Source organism: Saccopteryx bilineata, chromosome 2 (assembly GCF_036850765.1).
Source record: "Saccopteryx bilineata isolate mSacBil1 chromosome 2, mSacBil1_pri_phased_curated, whole genome shotgun sequence".
Taxonomy (NCBI): domain Eukaryota; kingdom Metazoa; phylum Chordata; class Mammalia; order Chiroptera; family Emballonuridae; genus Saccopteryx; species Saccopteryx bilineata.
The window spans coordinates 392,121,541-392,143,192 of record NC_089491.1 but is presented as its reverse complement, the minus strand read 5'-3'; the positions used below and the strand labels follow the sequence as shown (position 1 = coordinate 392,143,192).

At 46.1% G+C, this 21,652-nt stretch overlaps 2 protein-coding genes across 28 annotated transcripts in view; one reads left to right on the top strand and one right to left on the bottom strand.

The window, feature by feature from the left end:
- NCOR1 (nuclear receptor corepressor 1) overlaps positions 1-12,830 on the bottom strand; it is a 123,863-nt gene extending 111,033 nt beyond the window's left edge. For 22 of the 23 annotated variants that reach the window (XM_066264325.1, XM_066264327.1, XM_066264345.1 and 19 more), the window contains exon 1: positions 12,036-12,252. The gene's annotated coding sequence lies outside the window, so the exon portion shown is untranslated. Of the gene's footprint in view, positions 1-12,035; positions 12,253-12,695 lie in introns of those variants that run through there. The other variant, XM_066264326.1, reaches the window with a different exon arrangement.
- A 337-nt stretch (positions 12,831-13,167) lies between these two features.
- Positions 13,168-21,652, top strand: part of PIGL (phosphatidylinositol glycan anchor biosynthesis class L) — a 57,813-nt gene continuing 49,328 nt past the window's right edge. For all 5 annotated transcript variants that reach the window (XR_010729591.1, XR_010729590.1, XM_066264361.1 and 2 more), the window contains exons 1-2: positions 13,168-13,405; positions 18,728-18,827. Coding sequence is in view for 3 of the 5 variants with exons in the window: in XM_066264361.1 (XP_066120458.1) it covers positions 13,168-13,405; positions 18,728-18,827 (338 nt within the window). In the remaining 2 variants the exon portion in view is untranslated. The remainder of the gene's footprint in view (positions 13,406-18,727; positions 18,828-21,652) is intronic.

Genomic DNA, 21,652 nt, shown 5'->3' with positions numbered 1-21,652 from the left:
CTCTGGTGTTCTGCCCTGGGGCAGCGCCCTGCATGTACAGTCCCTACAGTCCCTGGAACTGGAACGCTGCAGTGCTTGCCCTCAGGGCAGCAGATTGCAAACAACAGATTGCCCTCTGCCTTGGGAGGGAGACTGTTTGCTGGAAAAGGGCTTTCCCACCAGCCTGTTTTTCTGGAGACTGCTGAGGCTGGTAGGGGCTGTGAGTTGGAGGGTGAGTTTGGAGGAGTACGGGCTGTGGAACCCGAGGCAGAGTCGGGGCCTGGGAGCCCCGGAACTGGACCTGGAAAGGGAAGCAGTGTCCCCTGACATTTTGTGCGTCCGCCTTTTTCAAGACTTTAATAAACTGAACGGTCCACCACTTCTGGTCCACAGTTCCGTTACCATCGGCCCGAATCCTGCATGGCCACAATGACAGCGGCCACTAGCCTTACACCTCTCTTAAAATTTTTCCTGCAGCCTGTTCAGGCGGTGGCACAGTGGATAGAGCGTCGGACTGGGATGCCGAGGACCCAGGTTCGAGACCCCGAGGTCACCAGCTTGAGCGCAGGATCTGGTTTGAGCAGAGCTCACCAGCTTGGACCCAAAGTCACTGGCTCGAGCAAGGGGTCACTCGGTCTGCTGAACGCCCGCGGTCAAGGCACGTATGAGAAAGCAATCAATGAACAACTAAGGTGTTGCAAAGAGCAATGAAAAACTAATGATTGATGCTTCTCATCTCTCTGTTCCTGTCTGTCTGTCCCTGTCTATCCCTCTCTCTGACTCTGTTATAAAAAAAAAATTTCCTGCGTAAGTCAGGAACCTGGAGGTTACCTGGCATGCCAACAAGCCCCAGCCCAGACTGTGCCGGGGCAGGGCCACCCCCAGTGTGGAGGCAGTCAGGTAATATCCCCTGCAGATAAGGAAGGACTACTGTAATAAAGACACACAACCTGACTGGTGCTGGCACAGTGGACAGAACATCAACCCGGGATGCTGAGGACGCAGGCTCGAAACCCCAAGTTTGCCAGCTTGAGCAGGTGATCACTGACATGATCCCCTGGTCACTGGCTTTGAGCCCAAAGGTCACTGGCTTGGCTTGCACCCCAGCCCCTGAAGCAATCAATGAACTAAAGTGAAGCAACTACGAGTTGATGCTTCTCATCTCTCTTCCCTCCTTCCCTCTCCCCCTCTCAAATTTTAAAAAAAAGTCTTTTACTCATGTGCCTTAGTCACTCAGTTCTCCTTCCTACAACAACCAATGTTACCAGTTTCTTGGGTATCATTCTAGAAATATCCTATGATATAGAAGCAAATATGTATACATTATTCTTTCCTCTTTCAAACAATAGCATATTCTACATAATATTCCTCATTTTGCATTTTCATTTTATAGATGGGGAAATATTTTAAATTTTACAGTAAGAAAAGCCTTTCTAAAGTAGAGCATGAGCCCTGGCCGGTTGGCTCAGTGGTAGAGCGTTGGCCTGGCATGCAGAAGTCCCGGGTTCGATTCCCAGCCAGGGCACACAGGAGAAGTGTCCATCTGCTTCTCCACCCCCCCTCCTTCCTCTCTGTCTCTCTCTTCCCCTCCCGCAGCGAGGCTCCATTGGAGCAAAGACGGCCCGGGTGCTGGGGATGGCTCCTTGGCCTCTGCCCCAGGCGCTAGAGTGGCTCTGGTCACAACAGAGTGACGCCCGGGAGGGACAGAGCATCGCCTCCTGGTGGGCAGAGCTTCGTCCTGGTGGGGCGCAAGCGGGAGTCTGTCTGACTGTCTCTCCTCGTTTCCAGCTTCAGAAAAATACAAAAAAAAAAAGTAAAGTAGAGCATGAAACCAGATGTCATATATAGACTAATAATGATAAAGAGAGCAAACTTTATTATTTATACTTACTAAATGTGACAGTAATACACTAAATGTTGCTTACATTACCTCCATTCCACAAATAAGGAAACTGAGGCTCAGAAAGGTTAAGTCATGTGCCCAAAGTCACATAGCACAATGCTGGGCTGAAATCTCTGACTATATAATATTACAAAGAAAATAGCTGGAGGGGGAATGTGCACATGTTTGAAAAAGTAAATGCTCTACTATGTAAAGAACTCTTCAAATCCATCTGAAAAGACCAATAACTTCATCAAAAATAACTGAAAAGCAAGCAATTTATAAAAGAAATAAAATTCCATTAAAAAATGTCCAACATCAATAGTGATTGATAAAAGGCCAATTAGAATAACTTTTTTCCCCACTTCTTAAATTGTCAAAGGTTTTAATATATATCTGGTGCTGGTCAGGGTTTAGGGCACACCAATATACTTATGTCAATATCAAACTGACATCACACATACAAAAGCAACTCTACTTCAGGAACTTATCCTACAAAGCTGCTAGCACAAGTGTACAAAAGAAATACACACACACACAAATAATCCACTACAGCTTTGTTGTTTTGACAGAAAACACTAGTGGACATAAATTGATTAAACAAATTATGGTATTTTCGTAAGTATAATACTATGTAGTTTAATATTAATGATAGAAATAGCTCTAACTACACCAACACAGAACAGTAGTATACAGAAGAACAGTCTAGACTGATACCATAACAGAAAAAATTACACACATACATAGAAAAAAAATCTGAAAGAATATGCAACACTTAGATCATACCAAAAGTGGAAATTTCAATTCCTTTATATCCTTCTATATTGTACTTGTGTAAAAAAGAAAAATATTACTTATAATAAACAAAAGACAAGATTTTAAAATAACACATCCTCCTTCACTCATGAAAGAGATTTTGCATGACTACAGAGTAACTTCTCCCTCTCCCCTCCGCTCCGTGGAGTTCCCTCCTCCCCCACCCCCCCACACATACACACATACACATACATACACACACACACACACACACACACACACACACAGTTAATGGACTGCACACTACCTACGCCTGGTGCATTTACACTGTGTATATTTTCGGCTGTAACTCCTATACACCACAAGTTTTGGTTTCATTCCAAATACACAAAAGTTATTGTAAATCAAAACTGAATTAAAAGAACTTAATCAAAAGCCATACAAAGTTAAACATCTTTGAAGAGTTCAAAGACATAATAACTACTTAAACATTTCAAAATTATACAAATCTGTATGTTATTCCAAGGGAAATGTAGATACTGGAGGAGGGGGTTAAAATAATTTGATAATCTTGACTTTTCCTTAGCATTTGACTAATTTACTTAAAGGTTCCATTTTTTTTTTTTTTTTTTTTTTTTTTTTTTTTCATTTTTCTGAAGCTGGAAACAGGGAGAGACAGTCAGACAGACTCCCGCATGCGCCCGACCGGGATCCACCCGGCCCGCCCACCAGGGGCGGTGCTCTGCCCCCCAGGGGGCGATGCTCTGCCCATCCTGGGCGTCGCCATATTGCGACCAGAGCCACTCTAGCGCCTGAGGCAGAGGCCACAGAGCCATGCCCAGCGCCCGGGCCATCTCTGCTCCAATGGAGCCTTGGCTGCGGGAGGGGAAGAGAGAGACAGAGAGGAAAGCGCGGCGGAGGGGTGGAGAAGCAAATGGGCGCTTCTCCTGTGTGCCCTGGCCGGGAATCGAACCCGGGTCCTCCGCACGCTAGGCCGACGCTCTACCGCTGAGCCAACCGGCCAGGGCTCATTTTTGATGTAGAACTTATCAGTGCCGGCCTGACCTGTGTTGGCACAGTAGATAAAACGTGGACGACCTGGAACGCTGAGGTCATCAGTTCGAAAACCTAGGCTTGTCTGGTCAAGGCACATATGGGAGTTGATACTTTCTGCTCCTCCCTGCCTTCTCTCTCTCTCTCTTTCTCTAAAATGAATAAAAATAAAACCCCTTGCCTGACCAGGCGGTGGTGCAGTGGATAGAGCGTCGGACTGGAATGCTAAGGACCCAGGTTCGAGACCCCGAGGTCACCAGCTAAAGCACGGGCTCATCTGGTTTGAGCAAAAGCTCACTAGCTTGGACCCAAGGTCACTGGCTCGAGCAAGGGGTCACTCGGTCTGCTGAAGGCCTGCGGTCAAGGCACATATAAGAAAGTAATCAATGAACAACTAAGGTGTTGCAATGCGCAACGAAAAACTGATGATTGATGCTTCTCATCTCTCTGTTCCTGTCTGTCCCTGTCTATCCCTCTCTCTGACTCACTCTCTGTCTCTGTAAAAAAAAAAAAAACAAAAAAAAAAAAAATTAAATAAAAAAACCCTTAAAAAATAATAAAAATTTATCAGCACTATTTTTTAAAAGGGATTCGCTAATAATCCTGCAAACCAACTAGTCCATATTCCTAATTCACAATTTTTTCCCACCACTGAAAAGCTCTAAAGTCCCTGAGTATATAAGTTAACATTCTTGCTCTATTATCTGGAAATATAAAGTCCCAGGTGAACGAATCCCATGTTTAGTTTCTCTTTCTCCCAAATATCCCAGTAAACTTACATATTTTTTTAAAGAAATGCTTTGAGGCCTGACCTGTGGTGGCACAGTGGATAAAGCGTCGACCTGGAAATGCTGAGGTCGCTGGTTCAAAACCCTGGGCTTGCCTGGTCAAGGCACATATGGGAGTTGATGCTTCCAGCTCCTCCCCCCCTTCTCTCTCTCTGTCTCTCTCTCTCTGTCTGTCTCTCCCTCTCCTCTCTAAAATGAATAAATAGAAAGAAAGAAAGAAAGAAAGAAAGAAAGAAAGAAAGAAAGAAAGAAAGAAAGAAAGAAAGAAAGAAATGCTTTGAAACTCACTGATTATAGACATACTGCATCGCCAGCACTGGTGAATTCTTACCTGCCCTTTAATTTCCAAAAACTGACTCCATCAAGCTCCCACATATGCATCAGTCTGCTTCAACAACCACCACACCAAAAATTCCAGCAGCTAGACTCTTTTCTGGAAGTTCACCAATTTCTACCGTACACTCCCTGGGTTCAAAGTGTTATTCTGAGAATTGGGACAGAGGAAGAATTAGAAATTACTGAAATATAATCATGCCCACAATGGGCTTATGGTCTGGAGGGGACTAAATGAACACGAACGTAAATAACTATGATGTTATAGTAGAGGCATAAATAAAACATTACTAATTTTCAGAATGAAAAATATAAATCTTTGGAGAAACAGGAGTGGAGGGAGACTTGCTGGATGAAGTGATATGTCATCAAACCCTCCAAAAATAGGCAGAATTAAAATGTGGTCAAGTTTCGAAGAGGAAGGTAGGGAAACAGCATTCTAGCAAAAGGCATTGTATGAGAAATAACAACATTTTTGTTGTTGTTGTATTTTTCCGAAGTGAGAAGTGGCGAGGCAGAGAGACAGACTCCCGCATGCGCCTGACCGGGATCCACCAGCATGCCCATCTGGGTCACTGCACTGCTGCAATCGGAGCCATTCTAGCGCCTGAGGCAGAGTCCATGGAGCCTTTTTAAGTGCCTGGGCCAACTTTGCTCCAATGGAGCCTTCGCTGCAGGAGGGGAAGAGAGAGACAGAGAGAAAGGAGAGGGAGAAGAGTGGGGAAGAGTGGAAAAGCAGATGGGCACTTCTCCTGTATGCCCTGGCCAGGAATCAAACCTGGGAACTTACTCACACCGGGTGAGGCTCTACCACTGAGCAAATTGGCCTGGGCACAAAACTTCTTAACACAACATAAAAGAAGCATATTACTTAACAGCCCAATAGAATAAAAAAATGTGCAATACTTGAGTATTCATATGAAGATATCAGCCTTAAAAAAATATAAAACAGGCCCTGGCCGGTTGGCTCAGTGGTAGAGCATCGGCCTGGCGTGCAGAAGTCCCGGGTTCAATTCCCGGCCAGGGCACACAAGAGAAGCACCCATCTGCTTCTCCACCCCTCCCCCTCTCCTTCCTCTCTATCTCTCTCTTCCCCTCTCACAGCCAAGGCTCCATTGGAGCAAAGATGGCCCAGGCGCTGGGATGGCTCCATGGCCTCTGCCTCAGGCGCTAGAGTGGCTCTGGTCACAACAGAACGACGCCTGGATGGCCACAGCATTGCCCCTGGTGGGCGTGCCGGGTGGATCCTGGTCAGGCGCATGCGGGAGTTTGTCTGACTGCCTCCCTGTTTCCAGCTTCAGAAAAATACAAAAATAAATAAAAATAAAAAATAAAACAAAACTTTTTCTTTAAAATAAATTTTATGGCTTGAGTACTACAGAAAACTGATAATTCTATATGAGCTTTTCAATGTAGCATTAAGAATACAGTCCATGCTCATGCTAGTTATCTAAGCTTCTATATAACAATTAAAGTCCCTCATAATAAAAAAAAAATCCAGAAGTTTTAGAGTTAGTGAAGCATCTGATTAGTTCTCAGAGGTAACCACTGGCACAATAAAATTTCTGTCAATACTTTAATTACATGAAATATCACTAGGTCCAGATAAGCTCAAACATATTTTTGTTTAATCATGGCATTGAAAATTAAGCTAAGTAAATAATTTCCAGTGATCATACTATTGATATACAATAATACTGTTCTCAAATTGCATTTTCATTGCAGAAATTTAAAATTAAGAAATAAATTCAATACTCATTCCTACCCACTCCAATTTTTGTTTTAAGTAACTGTCAATCATCACACTGAATAATCCCATAGGTTAGAGATTTTCAAGCTTTTTTATCTTATGCACATATAAACTAATTACTAAGTAGGCTTAATTCTGAATCATTCACACTGGACGGCTATTGTTGTGTTGACCGGTGCCATTTTTTTTTTTTTTTATTCATTTTAGAAAGGAGAGAGAGAGAGGAGAGAGAGAGAAGGGGGAGGAGCAGGAAGCATCAACTCCCATATGTGCCTTGACCAGGCAAGCCCAGGGTTTCGAACCAGCGACCTCAGTGTTTCCAGGTCGACGCTTTATCCACTGCGCCACCACAGGTCAGGCCGACTGGTGCCATTTTTTTATTTGACAATCTAAGGGAAAAGAGGTCACTGTCCCTAAATGAATAATTAGGTATTACATGTTTTTAAAATTCTTGTGGCACACCAGTTGAAAACTGCTGTCACAGATGATACAGTATATAATGACAGGAACACTACACTGGATGTCAAAGCATCAGATTCTGCTAGTTCAACTACAGTCATTTAGGCGATCTTTTCATTTCTGTAACCCTCAGAAAACAGGAAAACAAGTTAAGACTACAGACAGCCCCAACTTACACTTCTTCTACTTAACGCCATTTTTTGACTTGATGATGCTGTGAAAGTGATAGCATTCAGTAGAAACCATGCTTCGAGTTTTCATCTTTTCCAGGGCTATCAATGTGCAGTACAACACGCCCTGGTAACGCTGCGTAGCACGGTAGGCGAGGCTCCCAGTCAGGCTTGCCCTCACAAGGGCAAACAGGAGACACCCTACAATGGATGGAGTTACCAGCACAATTTGGATAGTGTTTTGTGTTTTCCCATCCCATCCCATCTACAAAACAGCCATCTGTGCCTCTTGCTTCTGGTGGGAAAAGGAAAGCAGTCACTCTTGAGATGAAACATCAGCCCAAAATAAATGTAAGCGAATGTCAGCGTCCTCCGCATGTTGAAGGCAGGCTGGTCTAGGATGTTCCTTCAGCAGGTTAGGTCTGCTCAGTGCACTTCCGGCTTACGTTGTTTTCAACTGCAGGTGGGTTTATCAGGGTGTAACACCACTGAGGAGCACCTCTAGAGCATCCATGTAACTCCACGGTCTGTAAACCTATCAATTAGCATTTTGTTCTAAGCAACTTAAATGTTTTTGAGATCACCTTTAAGTAAAAGTAATAGCAGCACACATGGAAGAATTAATGCTTTGAGTAGTGAGTTTTTTCATGCTCGCTGATCCCCGGAGTGAGTTTATTTTTCAAAAAATGAAATTAGTTCCAGTTACAGATTTATTAATTTAAAATCGTATTTGTGTGATTACCAATTTATGGAAACAAGAAGAACACATACATTTGCCTTTCTTTAATGTTGCCTTACACATTTTTAAAATAAATTGATTGTACTCTGGATGCTCAGGAGGCACGAGGACATACATGAATGTTCGTTCTACTCAAAGGGTTAAACTGAAGGACTCCAAGATACAGTTACATGGCTTTGTACAGTCTTACCTTCAAATACAAAGAAGACTCAGAAAAAAACGCATGTTATATCTGAACACTATCTAAGTAATATATTTTGAGCACACTAGCTCCTAGGGTAGAAAAAGATGGTAGTAAAACAGTAAAAAATGTTCAAGGAAAACCACCATCACAAAATACCAAAATAAAAAAACAGATGCTCTACATAGTAATTGCTACATAGCAGAAGCTTTTTGTAGCTTTCCAATACTCCTAATAAGTCCTGATGGGAAACAAAATGTTCTGTGTTTGTTTTTTGTGACAGACAGGGACAGACAGGCAGGCAGGAAGAGATAAGAAACATCAATTCTTTCTTGCAGCACCTTAGTTGTTCATTGATTGCCTTCCATATGTGCCTTTGGGGGGGGGGGGGTTGGCCACAGCAGAGCAAGTGACCCCTTGCTCAAGCCAGAGACCTTGGGCTCAAGCCAGTGACCCCATGCTCAAGCTGGTGAGCCACATTTAAGCTGGCAGAGTTTCGAACCTGGGTCCTCTGTGTCCCAGTTCAATGCTCCATCCACTGCGCCACCATCTGGTCACGCACAAAATGTTTTCTTAACCATCTATCTAAATGTATTTTTTCCATCCTTAAACTTGAAAAGGACAAAATATCAAGCAACCCATCGACTGAATTATTTGTGCATATATTAATCTGTTCAATTTTATACCTTTATAACATTTAGTAATGTACCCAGAACATAAAAGGCATCTAACACTGGTTACAATGCAATGAACTATAACTGATTCTCTAATCAACAAATAAGTCCACACAATAATTTATGATCAACATTTACTACATGTTTATGCCATATTCCAGTAAAAGCCAAACCTGTAAAACAAACAGATATGGAAATAACTAAATATGGGAGACTCTATTATTCCTAGGCATCAAAAAGAAATTAAAATTGCAATTAAGACATCACAAAATACAATAAAACTGAAGAGCACCCACAACAACAAAAAATAAACCCACAAAAAAAAACAAGTAACAAATAGCCTGACATTTGCCCTACATCAGCAATTTTCAACCAGTGTGCTGCAAGAACTTTAAAACATGTAATACCTGACTATTTAGTCAGGAGCACTGACCTCTTTTCCCTCAAGCCTGTCAAAAAAAAAAAAAAAAAAAAAAAGGCAACAGCACAACAAACAGCTGTCTGGTGTGAATGAATCAAAATTATGCCTATATTTTTTTTTGTCAGATCAGAAAAACCTATATTTTTTGGTGTGCTGCAGAATTTTAGTAATTCATATGTGCCATGAGATGAAAAAGGTTGAAAATCTCTAACCTACATCAATCAATCCCTGGCCTAGTCAAAGTCCTTCGTTTTCAAATGCAGAAAACAATGGCAAGAAAAATCTCACCCTTCACCAATTTTTTTTAAAAAACTTTAAAAAACCTAACTAATATAAATTTCTTTGGCCTTGGAACAAACTTTTAATCACTTAAACTCAAAAAGCATAAGTTCTTTTCAAGCATTTTGTGCTTCTTTTTAATTACGTGGGCAGCCAAATACTTAAGTTTTACTATATAATTAAACTGAACAAGACATCCAGTTAAAAATATATGTATATTCTTGTGAGGCCAGAGAGAGAATTACAGCTATATAGATATGTCACAGCAGAGATAACAAGTGTATCTGGTAAGTTGGAACAGGAATACATTTTTCTAGTTAAAATACAATGTTTATAACAGATATTTGCCATGCCAATATCTTACACAGAAATAAAATCTTACAGTGCCTTAAACATAAAATCAGAGAAGGGTCTGTCCTGCCCTCAAGAGGAGATAAAAACAGGTACATAAAAAACCTAAACACAAGGTAGAAACAGTTAATGCCATTAGATGGGCAAATAAAACATTTCACAGGCGCGAGGAAACTATTACTACCTTACAGAAATGTAGCCCTTTCAGTCTGGCCAAAGTACTAATTTCATAACTATTAACTTTCTCAGGATCACAACACCAACCCTAGGAGAGCAGATGTTTTCATACTATCATAGGTGAGGAAACTGAAGCATACAAAGGTTGATTATTCCCAAATGTCATAATGTTCAGTAAAGGAAGTATCAGGACTCTGTATTATATTTTCTCTGGGAGAGTAGCCCAATATATGGCAAGCCTTTTGTAAAGAGAAAGACGATTTTATTTTAGTATTGCAAGTAATCACACCCTTATGTGTATGTGTATGCATATAGTATTTATATATACACACACGTGTGTTAACCTCAATTTCCATTAACAAGTATGCTTAAATTAAAGCAAGGCAAAGCAGCTGTGTACTATCAACATGAAAATAAACTTCCCCTGGATTTTCACAAAAGAAGAAAATTAAGACACTATTTCTTTCCCAACAACTTATTTTGTCTGCAATTTCTACCCATTTAGATATTAAGGTTCTAAAAACCGGTCTGCTCCGAAGCCCAGGAAAATTAGTTCAACCAATAAACATCTTTATGAAAAGGTACATGAAAACATTAAAAAAAAAAACAACCATTAAATATTAAATAATGCCATCAACTTCTGTTATCCGAGGGACAATCACATGTGACCCATCAGCATATGTTGAAGGAATGATTATCTGTTGCCATCTTAAAATCCCAGGCCTGTCGCTCTTTGCACAATGTTTCTCCTCCTATTATTAACCTCACCCGGGTGCACACAAGGAATGTAGATGTCAATAGAATGAAGAATACGATTAGAGAAGCAAATGGGATGCAGGTGGATATATCCTCATCCCAAAAATCATAATTCCCCACGTCCCACTCCTCTCCCAGGTGAACTCTGTTAAGGCAGCACGCAGGGTGGCCGACAACATCGGCAAAACAAAACCGACTTCAACATCCTTCTCCCCATCCACGGCTTGCATAGACGAGTCTACCTAACTCAGTTCCTTCCCCCAAAAAAGAAGGAAAAAGCAAAGTCCGTTTCCTCTCCAGGAAGAGCTGATTTCTCAATTATAGCTCCTACAATCCCTCTTTCTTCCCCAAAACAGAAAAAAAAAAAAAAAAAAAAGTCCCGACTTCGCCTACGAAGGCCCCCACAATGAAAAGGGCAGAGAAAGGTACAAAATTCTCATCTTCTGCAATCTCTGCCTCTACCCAGCCCTTCGCCATGACACCCGGGAGCGAGCCGGTGAGAAAGAAGGAGTTTGCTCTCCCTGTACTCGTCCCTCGCTGTCACCCCCCCTAGTAACCCGGCCACCAACTCCGCCCCAAGAGCGCGCGCCGAGGCCACCTGTGCGGGCCGCGCCCGGGGCCCCCCACCTGCGCTCGGCCCACTCGGGGTTCCCCAACCCGCCCCGGGGCCCCCCACACTCCCGGGGTTCCCCACCTGCGCCCGGCCCACTCGGGGTCCCCCCACCCGCCCTGGGACTCCCACGCGCCCTGGGACCCCCACTCGCCCCGGGGGCCCCCACCCGCGCCCGGCCCACTCGGGGTTCCCCAACCCGCCCCGGGGCCCCCCACACTCCCGAGGTTCCCCACCTGCGCCCGGCACACTCGGGGTCCCCCCACCCTCCCTGGGACTCCCACGCGCCCTGGGACCCCCACCCGCGCCCGGCCCACTTGGGGTCCCCCCACCCGCCCTGGGACCCCCACACACGCCCGGCCCACTCGGGGTACCCCCACCCGCCCTGGGAACCCCACACGCGCCCGGCCCACTCGGGGTCCCCCTGGGGGGCCTCGGGCCACGCACGCCCCCGCCCCCCGCGCGCCGGCCGGGCGCGGCCACCACCCCCCTTCCCCCCGAACCCCGGAGCCGCCTCCGCTCCGCTCGCCCGGCCGCGGAGAAGCGGGTCCCCAACCCGCCAGGCCCGAGGAGTCCCCCCGGCCCTGCAGTGAGGCCGCCCCCGCGGCCCGGGCCCTCGGGAGCCCCCCGCACACCGAGCCGGGGCCCGGGAGCCCAGAGGCCCGGGGCCTACTCACCGGGAGCGGGCGGAGCTTGGCAGCCGGCGCGGCCCGGCGCTGAGGAGCGGGACGCGGCCCCGGCTGCGGGTCCCTCGCTTCGGACCTCGCTGGGCGCGGCGAGCCGGGTGCTCACTCCAGCCGCCACCCCCGCCGCCGCGGCGGCTGCTGCTGCTGCTGCTGCTGTTTCGCCACCTTGGCCGCCATCTTGACTCACCCCCTCGCCCTCCCCTTCCCCCACCCCGAGCCGCGGCGGCCGCGGCTGAGGCGGCTCCGGCTCGGGATCCGCCCCTTCCGGAAGTGGGAGGAGCCACTCCCTCCGCCGGCGGGACGGGCCGCCGCAGTCGGCGCTGCTTCCTGGGTTGCCCTGCGCCGGGGTCCTGCCTGTCTCGTCTCAGCCTTGCGGCGGCGGCGGCGGCGACAACAACAATAACAGCAGCTTCCTCTACCTGACACGGGCCCGGGGCCAGCCCGCCGCCATTGCGCACGAGCCGGGGCGCCCACCACGAACCGGCCGACGCCCCTCGCGCGTGGGAAAGGGAAGGACGGAGGGTCACGCCTCGGACCTTGCGACCCCTTCGCGGCGCGGCGGGACGGCATCAGCCTCCTCCGGCCCGGACCTGCGGGGGTTAGAGCCGGCCCCCCACATGCTGGGAGCCGGCTGGGTGCAAGTCGACCTACCTGAGACATTGCCCGGTGCGGTGCTCCGGCTGTTGTTCGCACGGAGACCTCGCTGAAAACACGGGCGATGCCGACTTGCCCGCGCCGTCGGCCCCGACTCTCTTAAGAGTCACCCCGTCGGAGGAGCCTGCGGCCCTGGCGACGACAGAGTGTGCTCCCGGGGCGCACGCTTCTAGGGAAATGATGGGACGGTGCAAAGATCAGTGTAGAGAACCGGGAAGGAAAGGGGGGTTGGGGGGTTCGGCTCAGCTCTCAGATCGAGCTGGCCACCGGCCTGGCAAAACACGTGTTGGGGAGGCGGTCGTGTGGAACCACGACGGGGAACCCGACGTGTAAAGCTTGCAGAAGCCATTGGAGCGGGTTGGCGAACGGACCGACACCGGAACGCAGTTTCTGCAGGGAGCGGTTTTCCCGCCGGAGGCCGGACCCGCCGCACGTTTTTTTCTGTGGCGCAGGCGCAGTATCGCTTAGCATGGACGCGATGGGTGTCGTGTGCCTGGCGGTGGCGGTGGTCCTAGTCCCCGGTATCTTCTGGGTTTGGGACTCCTGGGAACGAATGAAGCGTCAGGGGCAGGCCGGCGCGTTGGGAAGCGGCAGCCGGACCCTCCTGGTGATCGCGCACCCCGACGATGAAGCCATGTTCTTTGCCCCCACTTTGCTGGGCTTGGCCCGCCGGAGACACCGCGTGTTCCTGCTCTGCTTCTCTGCAGGTAGGAAGACTGCAGGCGGGGTGTCGGGACCGGGGGCTGTTTTAAAGTGCTAACCTATCTCGGTCGACTTTTTTTCCCCCAGAGGACTTTATATTGCAGAGAGCTAAGTGAATAATGACGCCGAAGGTCCTTTCTCTGGGCGCTTCACCGAGAAGCGGTGGCCCCAGCCTAGGGACTGGAGCGCCCAGCTTCCCAGGTTTGGTTAGGGTCCGTCCTCTGCTTTATCTACTCTACTCTCTTCTATTATAGCAGAACTGAGCGCAAGAGAACTGCTCACCTGTGGTTCCGTTCAGTACCGACTTTTCCCATGGGAAATGCGACTGGGCTCATTCTGTGGAACCTTTTACCTGCAGAAGGACCATGAATAACGGTCTTGTCAGGCTTTGTCAAACAAGCTAGGTTGTATCATGCTTGCTCAGCCCTGAACGTTTTACTTCTAGCCATAGCAAAGGACCTTCCTGATGCTTTTAAATGTTGATCTTGTCCTAGAAAAAAAAAAGATGCACACGCCAAAGTGAACAGATAGATCATTAGACTAGAAGATAATTTTATAGGTAATTTTGCAGTTAAACACTGCCCATCTTTCAGTGAAGGGTACTTGCAGAGAGTAAGTACTCCTTTACCATACATTCAGAAATGGAATGAGAAAACAAAATTGACCGTGATACTGGACTATGATGAAAATTGTACAAGTTTGTAAATGAAGTCATTGAACTGTACATATACAAAGGGTGAATTTTTTATGGCTTGTAAAGTTTTACCTCAATAAAGCTGTTTATAACATGCTGATGACCTCTTCTTCCCATTTGCTTGTGTGTCATTCCAGTTCTCCTTCAATACAGTGTTGTTTTTTAGTTGCTGTTGTTTTTGAGAGAAAGAGAAAGGGAGAGAGATGGGAAGCATCACCTTGTAGTTGCATTACTTCAGTCATTCATTGATTGCATCTCATACATGCCGAGGGGAGGGGTGTTCTGGCTGAGCCAGTGACACCTTGTGCAAGCCCGCGACCTTGGGATCGTGTTGATGTTCCCCTGCCCAAGCCTGCACTCAAGCCAGTGACTTTGGAGTTCTGGAACTGGGACCTCAGCGTGCTACAACCGGTCAGGCTCAATACAGATCTTTCACAGAAATACCATTTTATACAGTTTTATTTTTTTCAATGAACATGATTTTTTCATTTATTTAGCACATTTATTTAAAATTTATGTGTGCTACTCCTGACCGGGTAGCTCAGTTGGTTGGAGCATCATCCCACAATAACCAAGGTTGTGATTGTCTCCCTATCAGGGCACATATGAGAATCAACCAATAAGTGCACGTGCAGGTGGAACAACAAATTGATCTCTCTCACTCTTTTTCTCCCATTCTCTCCCCTCTCCCATTCTTATCTAAAAATCAAAAAGTAGTCTGACCTGTGGTGGCACAGCGGATTAAGTGTTGACTTAGAACGTTGTGGTCCCGGTTTAAAACCCTTGCCCCGTCAAGGCACGTATGGGAGTTGATGCTTCCTGGTCCTCCCCCCCTTCTCTCTGTCTCCTCTAAAAATGAATAAATAAATTAAATAAATTAAAAATCAAAAAGTAAAAATTTGTGTACACTACACATTTAGAATAGTGAGAATCTGGAACTCTGACACCACCAAGGGCTGGTGAGGACGAGGAGCGACAGGAATCCTCATTTATGAGTGTCAGGGATGCAGGACAGTTCAGGCACTTGGGAAGTCAGTTCGTTTGGCAGATGCTTACAAAACTAAACATTCTTACCAAACCACCCAGCAATTGCCAACTTGGTATTTATCTACCCAAAGCGATTGAAAACATGTCCAAAAACCTGCACACAGCCCCGGCTCAGGAGATGTTCTCAGCTCATTTGGTTAGAGCATCATCCTGACATGCCAAGGTTGCAAGTTCAATCCCCTGTCAAGGCACAGACAAGAATCAACCAATGAATGCATAGATAAATGGAACAACAAATCAATGTTTCTCTCTCTCCCTAACCTTTCCTCTCTAAAATCAATGAACGTTTTAAAATGTTAACATGCACACAGTTGTTTAAAGCAGCTTATTTATAATTGCCACAACTTGGAAGCAATTAAGATGTTCTTCAGGGCCTTGCCTAGGTGGCTCAATGGATGGAGGGTCCTCCCAGAGGACTTGGGTTCATCAGTCCCTGGTCAGGGAACCTAAGAGAAATAATGGATGAGTGCACAACTAAGTGGAATGAGTTAGTGTTTCTCTCCCTTCCCCTCTCTCCCTCCTCTCAAATCAATGGGGAAAACAATTTTTTTTATGTTTTTCAGTAGGTGAATGGATAAATAAATTAGTACATCCAGGCAATGGAATATTAGTGCTAAAGAGAAATGAGCTGTCAAGGACCCAGGTTCAAAACCCCAAGGTCACCAGCTTGAGTGTGGGGTCATAGACGTGACCTCATGGCCTCTGGCTTGAGCCCAAAGTCGCTGGTTTGAGCCCAATATCGCTGACTTGAGCAAGGGCTCAATGGCTCAGTTGGAGCCCCACTGTCAAGACACATATGGGAAAGTAATCAATGAACAACTAAGGTACCTCAAATGAGGTAGTTTTTTTTTGTTTGTTTGTTTTTTATGAGTTGATGCTTTTCAACTCTCTACCTGTCTGTCTCTCTTCTCTCTCTTGCTTAAAAAAAATAAAAGTTGACATTTATAAAAAAATAAGCATTAGAGTCTTCATCACCAAGAATCAACTAACCTTAATACAAAATGGGACAGGAAATCTGTATAGGTTTGACAGTGACCAAAATAGTCAAAACCACCTGACCTGTGATGGCGCAATGGATAAAGCGTCGACCTGGAAAGCTGAGGTTGCTGGTTCAAAATCCTGGGCTTGCCTAATCAAGGCACATATGGGAGTTGGCACTTCCTGTTCCTCCCCCCTTCTCTCTCTCTCTCTCTCTCTCTCCTCTCTAAAATAAATAAAGTCTAAAAAATTAGTCAAAACCATTACAAGACCAACTTGTTTCTATCTGACTTTTAAAAAATGTTTATACAACTGATGTTAACAAAATAGAAACAGAGGCCTAGATACCCTAGATACATTAAAAAAATGTTCACACAAAAAAATTCTGATGACAGCATATACAAATTAAGCTGTTATCTGGAGTCTCTTTAAAGTGAGTCCCTTTGTGCCTGACCAGGCAGTGGCGCAGTGGACTGGGATGCAGAGGACCCAGGTTCAAGACCCCGAGGTCGCCAGCTTGAGCGCCTGCTCATCTGGTTTGAGCAAAAAGCCCGCCAGCTTGAACCCAAGGTCGCTGGCTCCAGCAAGGGGTTACTAGGTCTGCTGAAGGCCCGCTGTCAAGGCACATATGAGAAAGCAATCAATGAACAACTAAGGTGTTGCAACGCACAATGAAAAACTAATGACTGATGCTTCTCATCTCTCTGTCCCTGTCTGTCCCTCTCTCTGACTCTCTGTCTCTGTAAAAAAATAAAAAATAAAAAATTGAGTCCCTTTGTTAGATACAGTGTAATAACTGTCTCATTTGGGTTTAAACAGTTCAAAATTAGCCTTAGGGGGAATCCCTGCTAAAGTGTGGGTAGTTTTCTCTGTGTTTTGGGGAACAGTGAGCAGAGCCTCTCATTCAGCACTTCACGAGTGCCCCCAGAGAGCTGGACGCTGGGACGAGACAAAGTTGAATGAGACCGTGTCTTTCTATTTTTTTTTTTTTTTAATTTTAGAATGAGAGGAAGGGGGAGAGAACAGTTGTTCCATATATCTATGCATTCATTGGTTGCGTTTTATTTTTTAAGATTTTATTGATTTTAGACAGAGGGGAGACAGAGAGAGAGAAAGGGGGTGGTGGGGAGTGGGAAGCATCAATTCATTCCTTCCCACTTAGGCCTTGACCGTCTGTGCCTGGACTGGGCAAGCCCAGGGTTCTAAACCGGCGACTTCTGCTTTCCAGCCTGACATTTAACCGCTGCGCCCCACAGGGCAGGCCATTGGCTGGTTCTTATGTGCTCTGACCAGGCATCAGGCCTGCAACCTTGGCGTGTTGGGCGGACACTCAAACCTACAGATCTGCCCTGCCGGGGCCGAGACCGTGAGTGTTTAGGTCTTTGATCTTTGGGAATTAATAATTCAATCATGGAGAAAAGTTCATGTTGAAGAGCAGAACACTGGAAATGATTACTTGCCAGGGAAAATAGGACAAGGCTTGCCAAAGGGAAGGCCATGTGATCTGGAGGATGAGGATGAGGATGAGTTGTAGATCAGGAAGAAAGGAAGAGGAGGAATGGGAAGGTAAAGATAGAGAAGTCAAGGAAAGAAAAAGTGAACACTGAGGACCCAGCTGGGTGGATATACATTGGCTCATGTAGTTGTCAGGAAAGCCTTACCAGACGGCTCTTATCCCCACATTACACGCAGAGAACTGCGGCTCTGGAAAGTGAGGTGACCAGCACAGATCCTACGCGCTTAAGTACGGGGTGCATTAGCTAGATAAGGACAGGTTAGTGACACCAAGTGTCACTGTGTAGATCCTGCAGGATGCGGAGGAGTTGCGCCTACCAGAACTAGTCTTAGGAAGTAGAATGCATGTGCTGGGAGAAGAACAGCATGAGCTGTGTGGGACGCCTGTGTGTCCGGGTCCCCTGGGGCATGCCTGTGTGTCCGGGTCCCCTGTGGGATGCCTGTGTGTCCGGGTCCCCTGGGGCATGCCTGTGTGTCCGGGTCCCCTGTGAGATGCCTGTGTGTCCGGGTCCCCTGTGGGATGCCTGTGTGTCCGGGTCCCCTGGGGCATGCTGGCACGGCTGGTTGCTAAACTCTTCCGAGGAGGATATCTTCGGAATGAAGCCTGCCTGTTTTCTTGTCATACTCAGGAGCCTCTTCTTTATATAACTGTAACAGATAGTTGAGGACTGTTGATTTAACTAAAGGGCCTTAAAGGAATAGTAGGCGCTGGTACCCCACTTGTTCTGAGTGGTTACAGAAGGCTTTATCCTAAATCTGCTTAACTCGAAAGCCATTGCAATCCAAGATGGACAATGTAAATATGAAACTAAAATGCAGGCAGGCAGGCTGCCAGACAGACAGACAGAGAGATGTGGAGATAGACACAGCGGTCAGTACAGAGATGGGGACGGATCCCACAGTGACTGTAGAGGCTCTGCCGCTGGTAGTCTCACGGCGGTGTCTGAGTGGGATCTCTGATGTCTTCAACCTTGTGTCACAACCACACATTTTTCAAGTGGCTTAGTTCCTTTAGGGAACAAGGTGAGGTAAAAATGAGCAAACTCGTAAATCCCCACTGTTAAACCTTCCACCGGATATCTGTTACCCTCAGGAAATTACTACAATCAAGGGGAGACGCGTAAGAAAGAGCTTGTGCGGAGCTGTGGTGTTCTGGGGATCCCGCCCTCCAGTGTAATGATTATTGACGACAGGTAATGTGTGCGTGTCAGTGGTTTGATGGAGAGCACAGCTAGTGATGCACCCTTCACTGTGTTGGCTGCTAGATATGAAAGATGTTCTCGTTCATGCTAGACGTTGTTGGGAAGTGATATTCTTTTTGTGAGATTGGGTGGGCGAGGGTTGGGGGAGGCAGCTCCTGCTCATTTCAGTGCCCTACAGAGTTAAGGGAAAAGTTTCAGTTTATTCCCAGTTTCACTTGGCTCAGGGGAAACTGTTGAGATCGTCGTGGGGAATTTCTTCTCTAACTATGCCAGTGGGTTTGGCAATGCCTTCAGAAGGACAGATCTAGAGCCAGTCCTGCGGCGACCGAACCCCGGCTTTATCAGGTTAGTAACTGTGTCACCAGGCAGGTTACTTAATCTCTCTTCCCAAACTTCTTCCTAGTAAGCCGTGGAAGAGAAGTGGTTTGGAGTCAGTTTGTGAAGTGACTTATTTGCTCACTTGTTTTCAAGGATCACAAACTTCCCTTTTATTCTGTGGGTACATGTTGTGATTTATTCTCATTATTCATATTAACAATAATACCCTGACCAGTGGTCGTGGTGCAGTAAATAGAGGGTCAACCTGGGACGCTGGGGTCCCAGGTTCAAAACCCCAAAGTCACCGGCTTGTGCGCAGGCTCACCAGCTTGAGTGAGGGTCGCTGGCTTAAGTGTGGGATCATCAGCATAATCCCAAGGTCACTAGCTAGAGCACAAGGTCACTGGCTTGAACAAGAGGTCACTGGCTCAGCTGGGCCCCCCCCCCTTCCTCATCAAGGCGCGTATGAGAAGCAATCAATGAACAGTTAAAAAGTGACGCAACTACGATTTGATCTGTCTCTGACTCTCTCTGTCTCACTTAATAAAATAAAATAACATTTTTAAGAAACCAGTTTAAAGATGCAAAGAAACCGTGTATCTTAGTCTGCTTAGGCTACCACAGCAAAATATAGATTGGGTGGCTTCAACAACAGCAGTGTATTAGCTCACGGTGCTGGAAACTGGAATTCCCAGGTCATGGTCCAGCAGGCTCCATTTCTAGAGAGGATTGTGCTTGTTGGTTTGCAGATGGCTGTCTTCTCACTCCCTGCTCACATGGAGGGGGGAGAGAGAAGTTAGACCACCCATTTTATAAGGTTAGCGTTCCATCATTATGACCTCACTTAACCTAAATTATTCAATACTTCCTAAAGATCCTATCTCCAAAACAGTCACCTTGGGAGTTAATGCTTTCAACAGATACATTTGGGGAGGACACAATTCAGTCCCTAGCAACATGCAACCTTCGGTCTTTCAACCTCTTAACATCATAACCCAGAAAAAAAGCCAAGCTTTAGAATTTTACTTCAGGTGATGAGTCAGAGAAGAATGAAGGCTTAGGAAGAGAAAGGAAAGTTTTATGGAGGGCCTATACCCGTAATGAAGAACAGCAAATAGGTATTAAACCATTATTGTCAGAATCCAAGACCACACCAAATACAGCATCTTACTGAATCCTTAAGATAACCCCGATCACTTTTCCGCCGTTGTAGAAAAGAAACCAAGGAATAGTGAGGTCCAGTAGTTTGTCCTGTGTCACCCAGCTTACATGGCGGGGCTGGTATATGAGCTGAAGCAATCTGGCTGCAAAGCCTGTGCTCAACCACTGTATTTCATGTCTGCTCCACACCTGACATGTCCTTCACAAAGGGAGTTGCACTAACTGTGCAAGGTAGGTTTTATTATCCTTTTTTTTTTTTCCATCTCATACAAAGAAACTGAAGCTCAGAGAGATTAATAGAATCCTCTGAGGTCACACATTTAATAAACGGCAGTGCTGAAGCTCAAAAACAGGAAGACAGAATGTGTTCTGGCTGTTGGCAAGAAAGTAAGTAGGTCAGCGATTTGTTATTGTATCTGCACCACCGAGGTGCATGTTAAAAAAGAGTTACTGTGTGACGTCGGTCGTTGTGCATGGTCAGTTCTTTTCTTCCCCATTGTTCTGAGCTACATTACTGGATTTCAGGGAAACATTTAGTCAGGGGAGCTTACTGAAGTAAACCCCTTATCTAATCCCTTCAAGAGGAAACAAAACAAAAACAAAAAAAATCAGTTCTCAAGAGGAGAAGGCGTCATTTCAGTCATTAGACACCTCAGTGGATACTTTGAATAACTGCCCAGTTTCTTCCTATCTAGGGGTCCTGTTAAGTCATATGATACTAAAACGCATGTTGTTAACAGACGCATGTTAAATGCCCAGAGTGGGCAAGGCGCTGTCACAGGTGTTGAAGAAAGAGAAGAACAGCCTGACCTGTGGGGGCGCAGTGTATCAAGCGTTGACCTGGAACAATGAGGTCGCCAGTTCGAAACCCTGGTCTTGCCTGGTCAAGGCACATTTGGGAATTGATGCTTCCTTCTTCTCACCCTTCTCTCTCTCTCTCTCTCTCTCTTTCTCTCTCCTCTCTAAAATGAATAGTCTTTAAAAATTTTTTTAAAAAGAAGGAAAGAGAAGAACAGTTCCAGGTATAGGAGCTGAGTGAGAGGCGTTGGTTGGCAACACAACCACCACGGCTGTGTTTGCAGGAAGCTGTGTCCTTGTGCGCCTGCGACACAGACCAGACACTCCCGGGATATGCTTGGGAAATGGTATGGGATTGGAAAGGGCAACCTATGGACTTAATGCAGTCGTCCCTCGGCGTAGCACGGTTCACTTTCCACTGTCTCACTGTATCACGGGTTTTTTAATTGTATATATCTAATTTTCTACCACGGATTTTTCGCTCTATTGTGGGATTTTGTGGTATATAGGTAATTTTATGCAGTATATTATTTTAATTA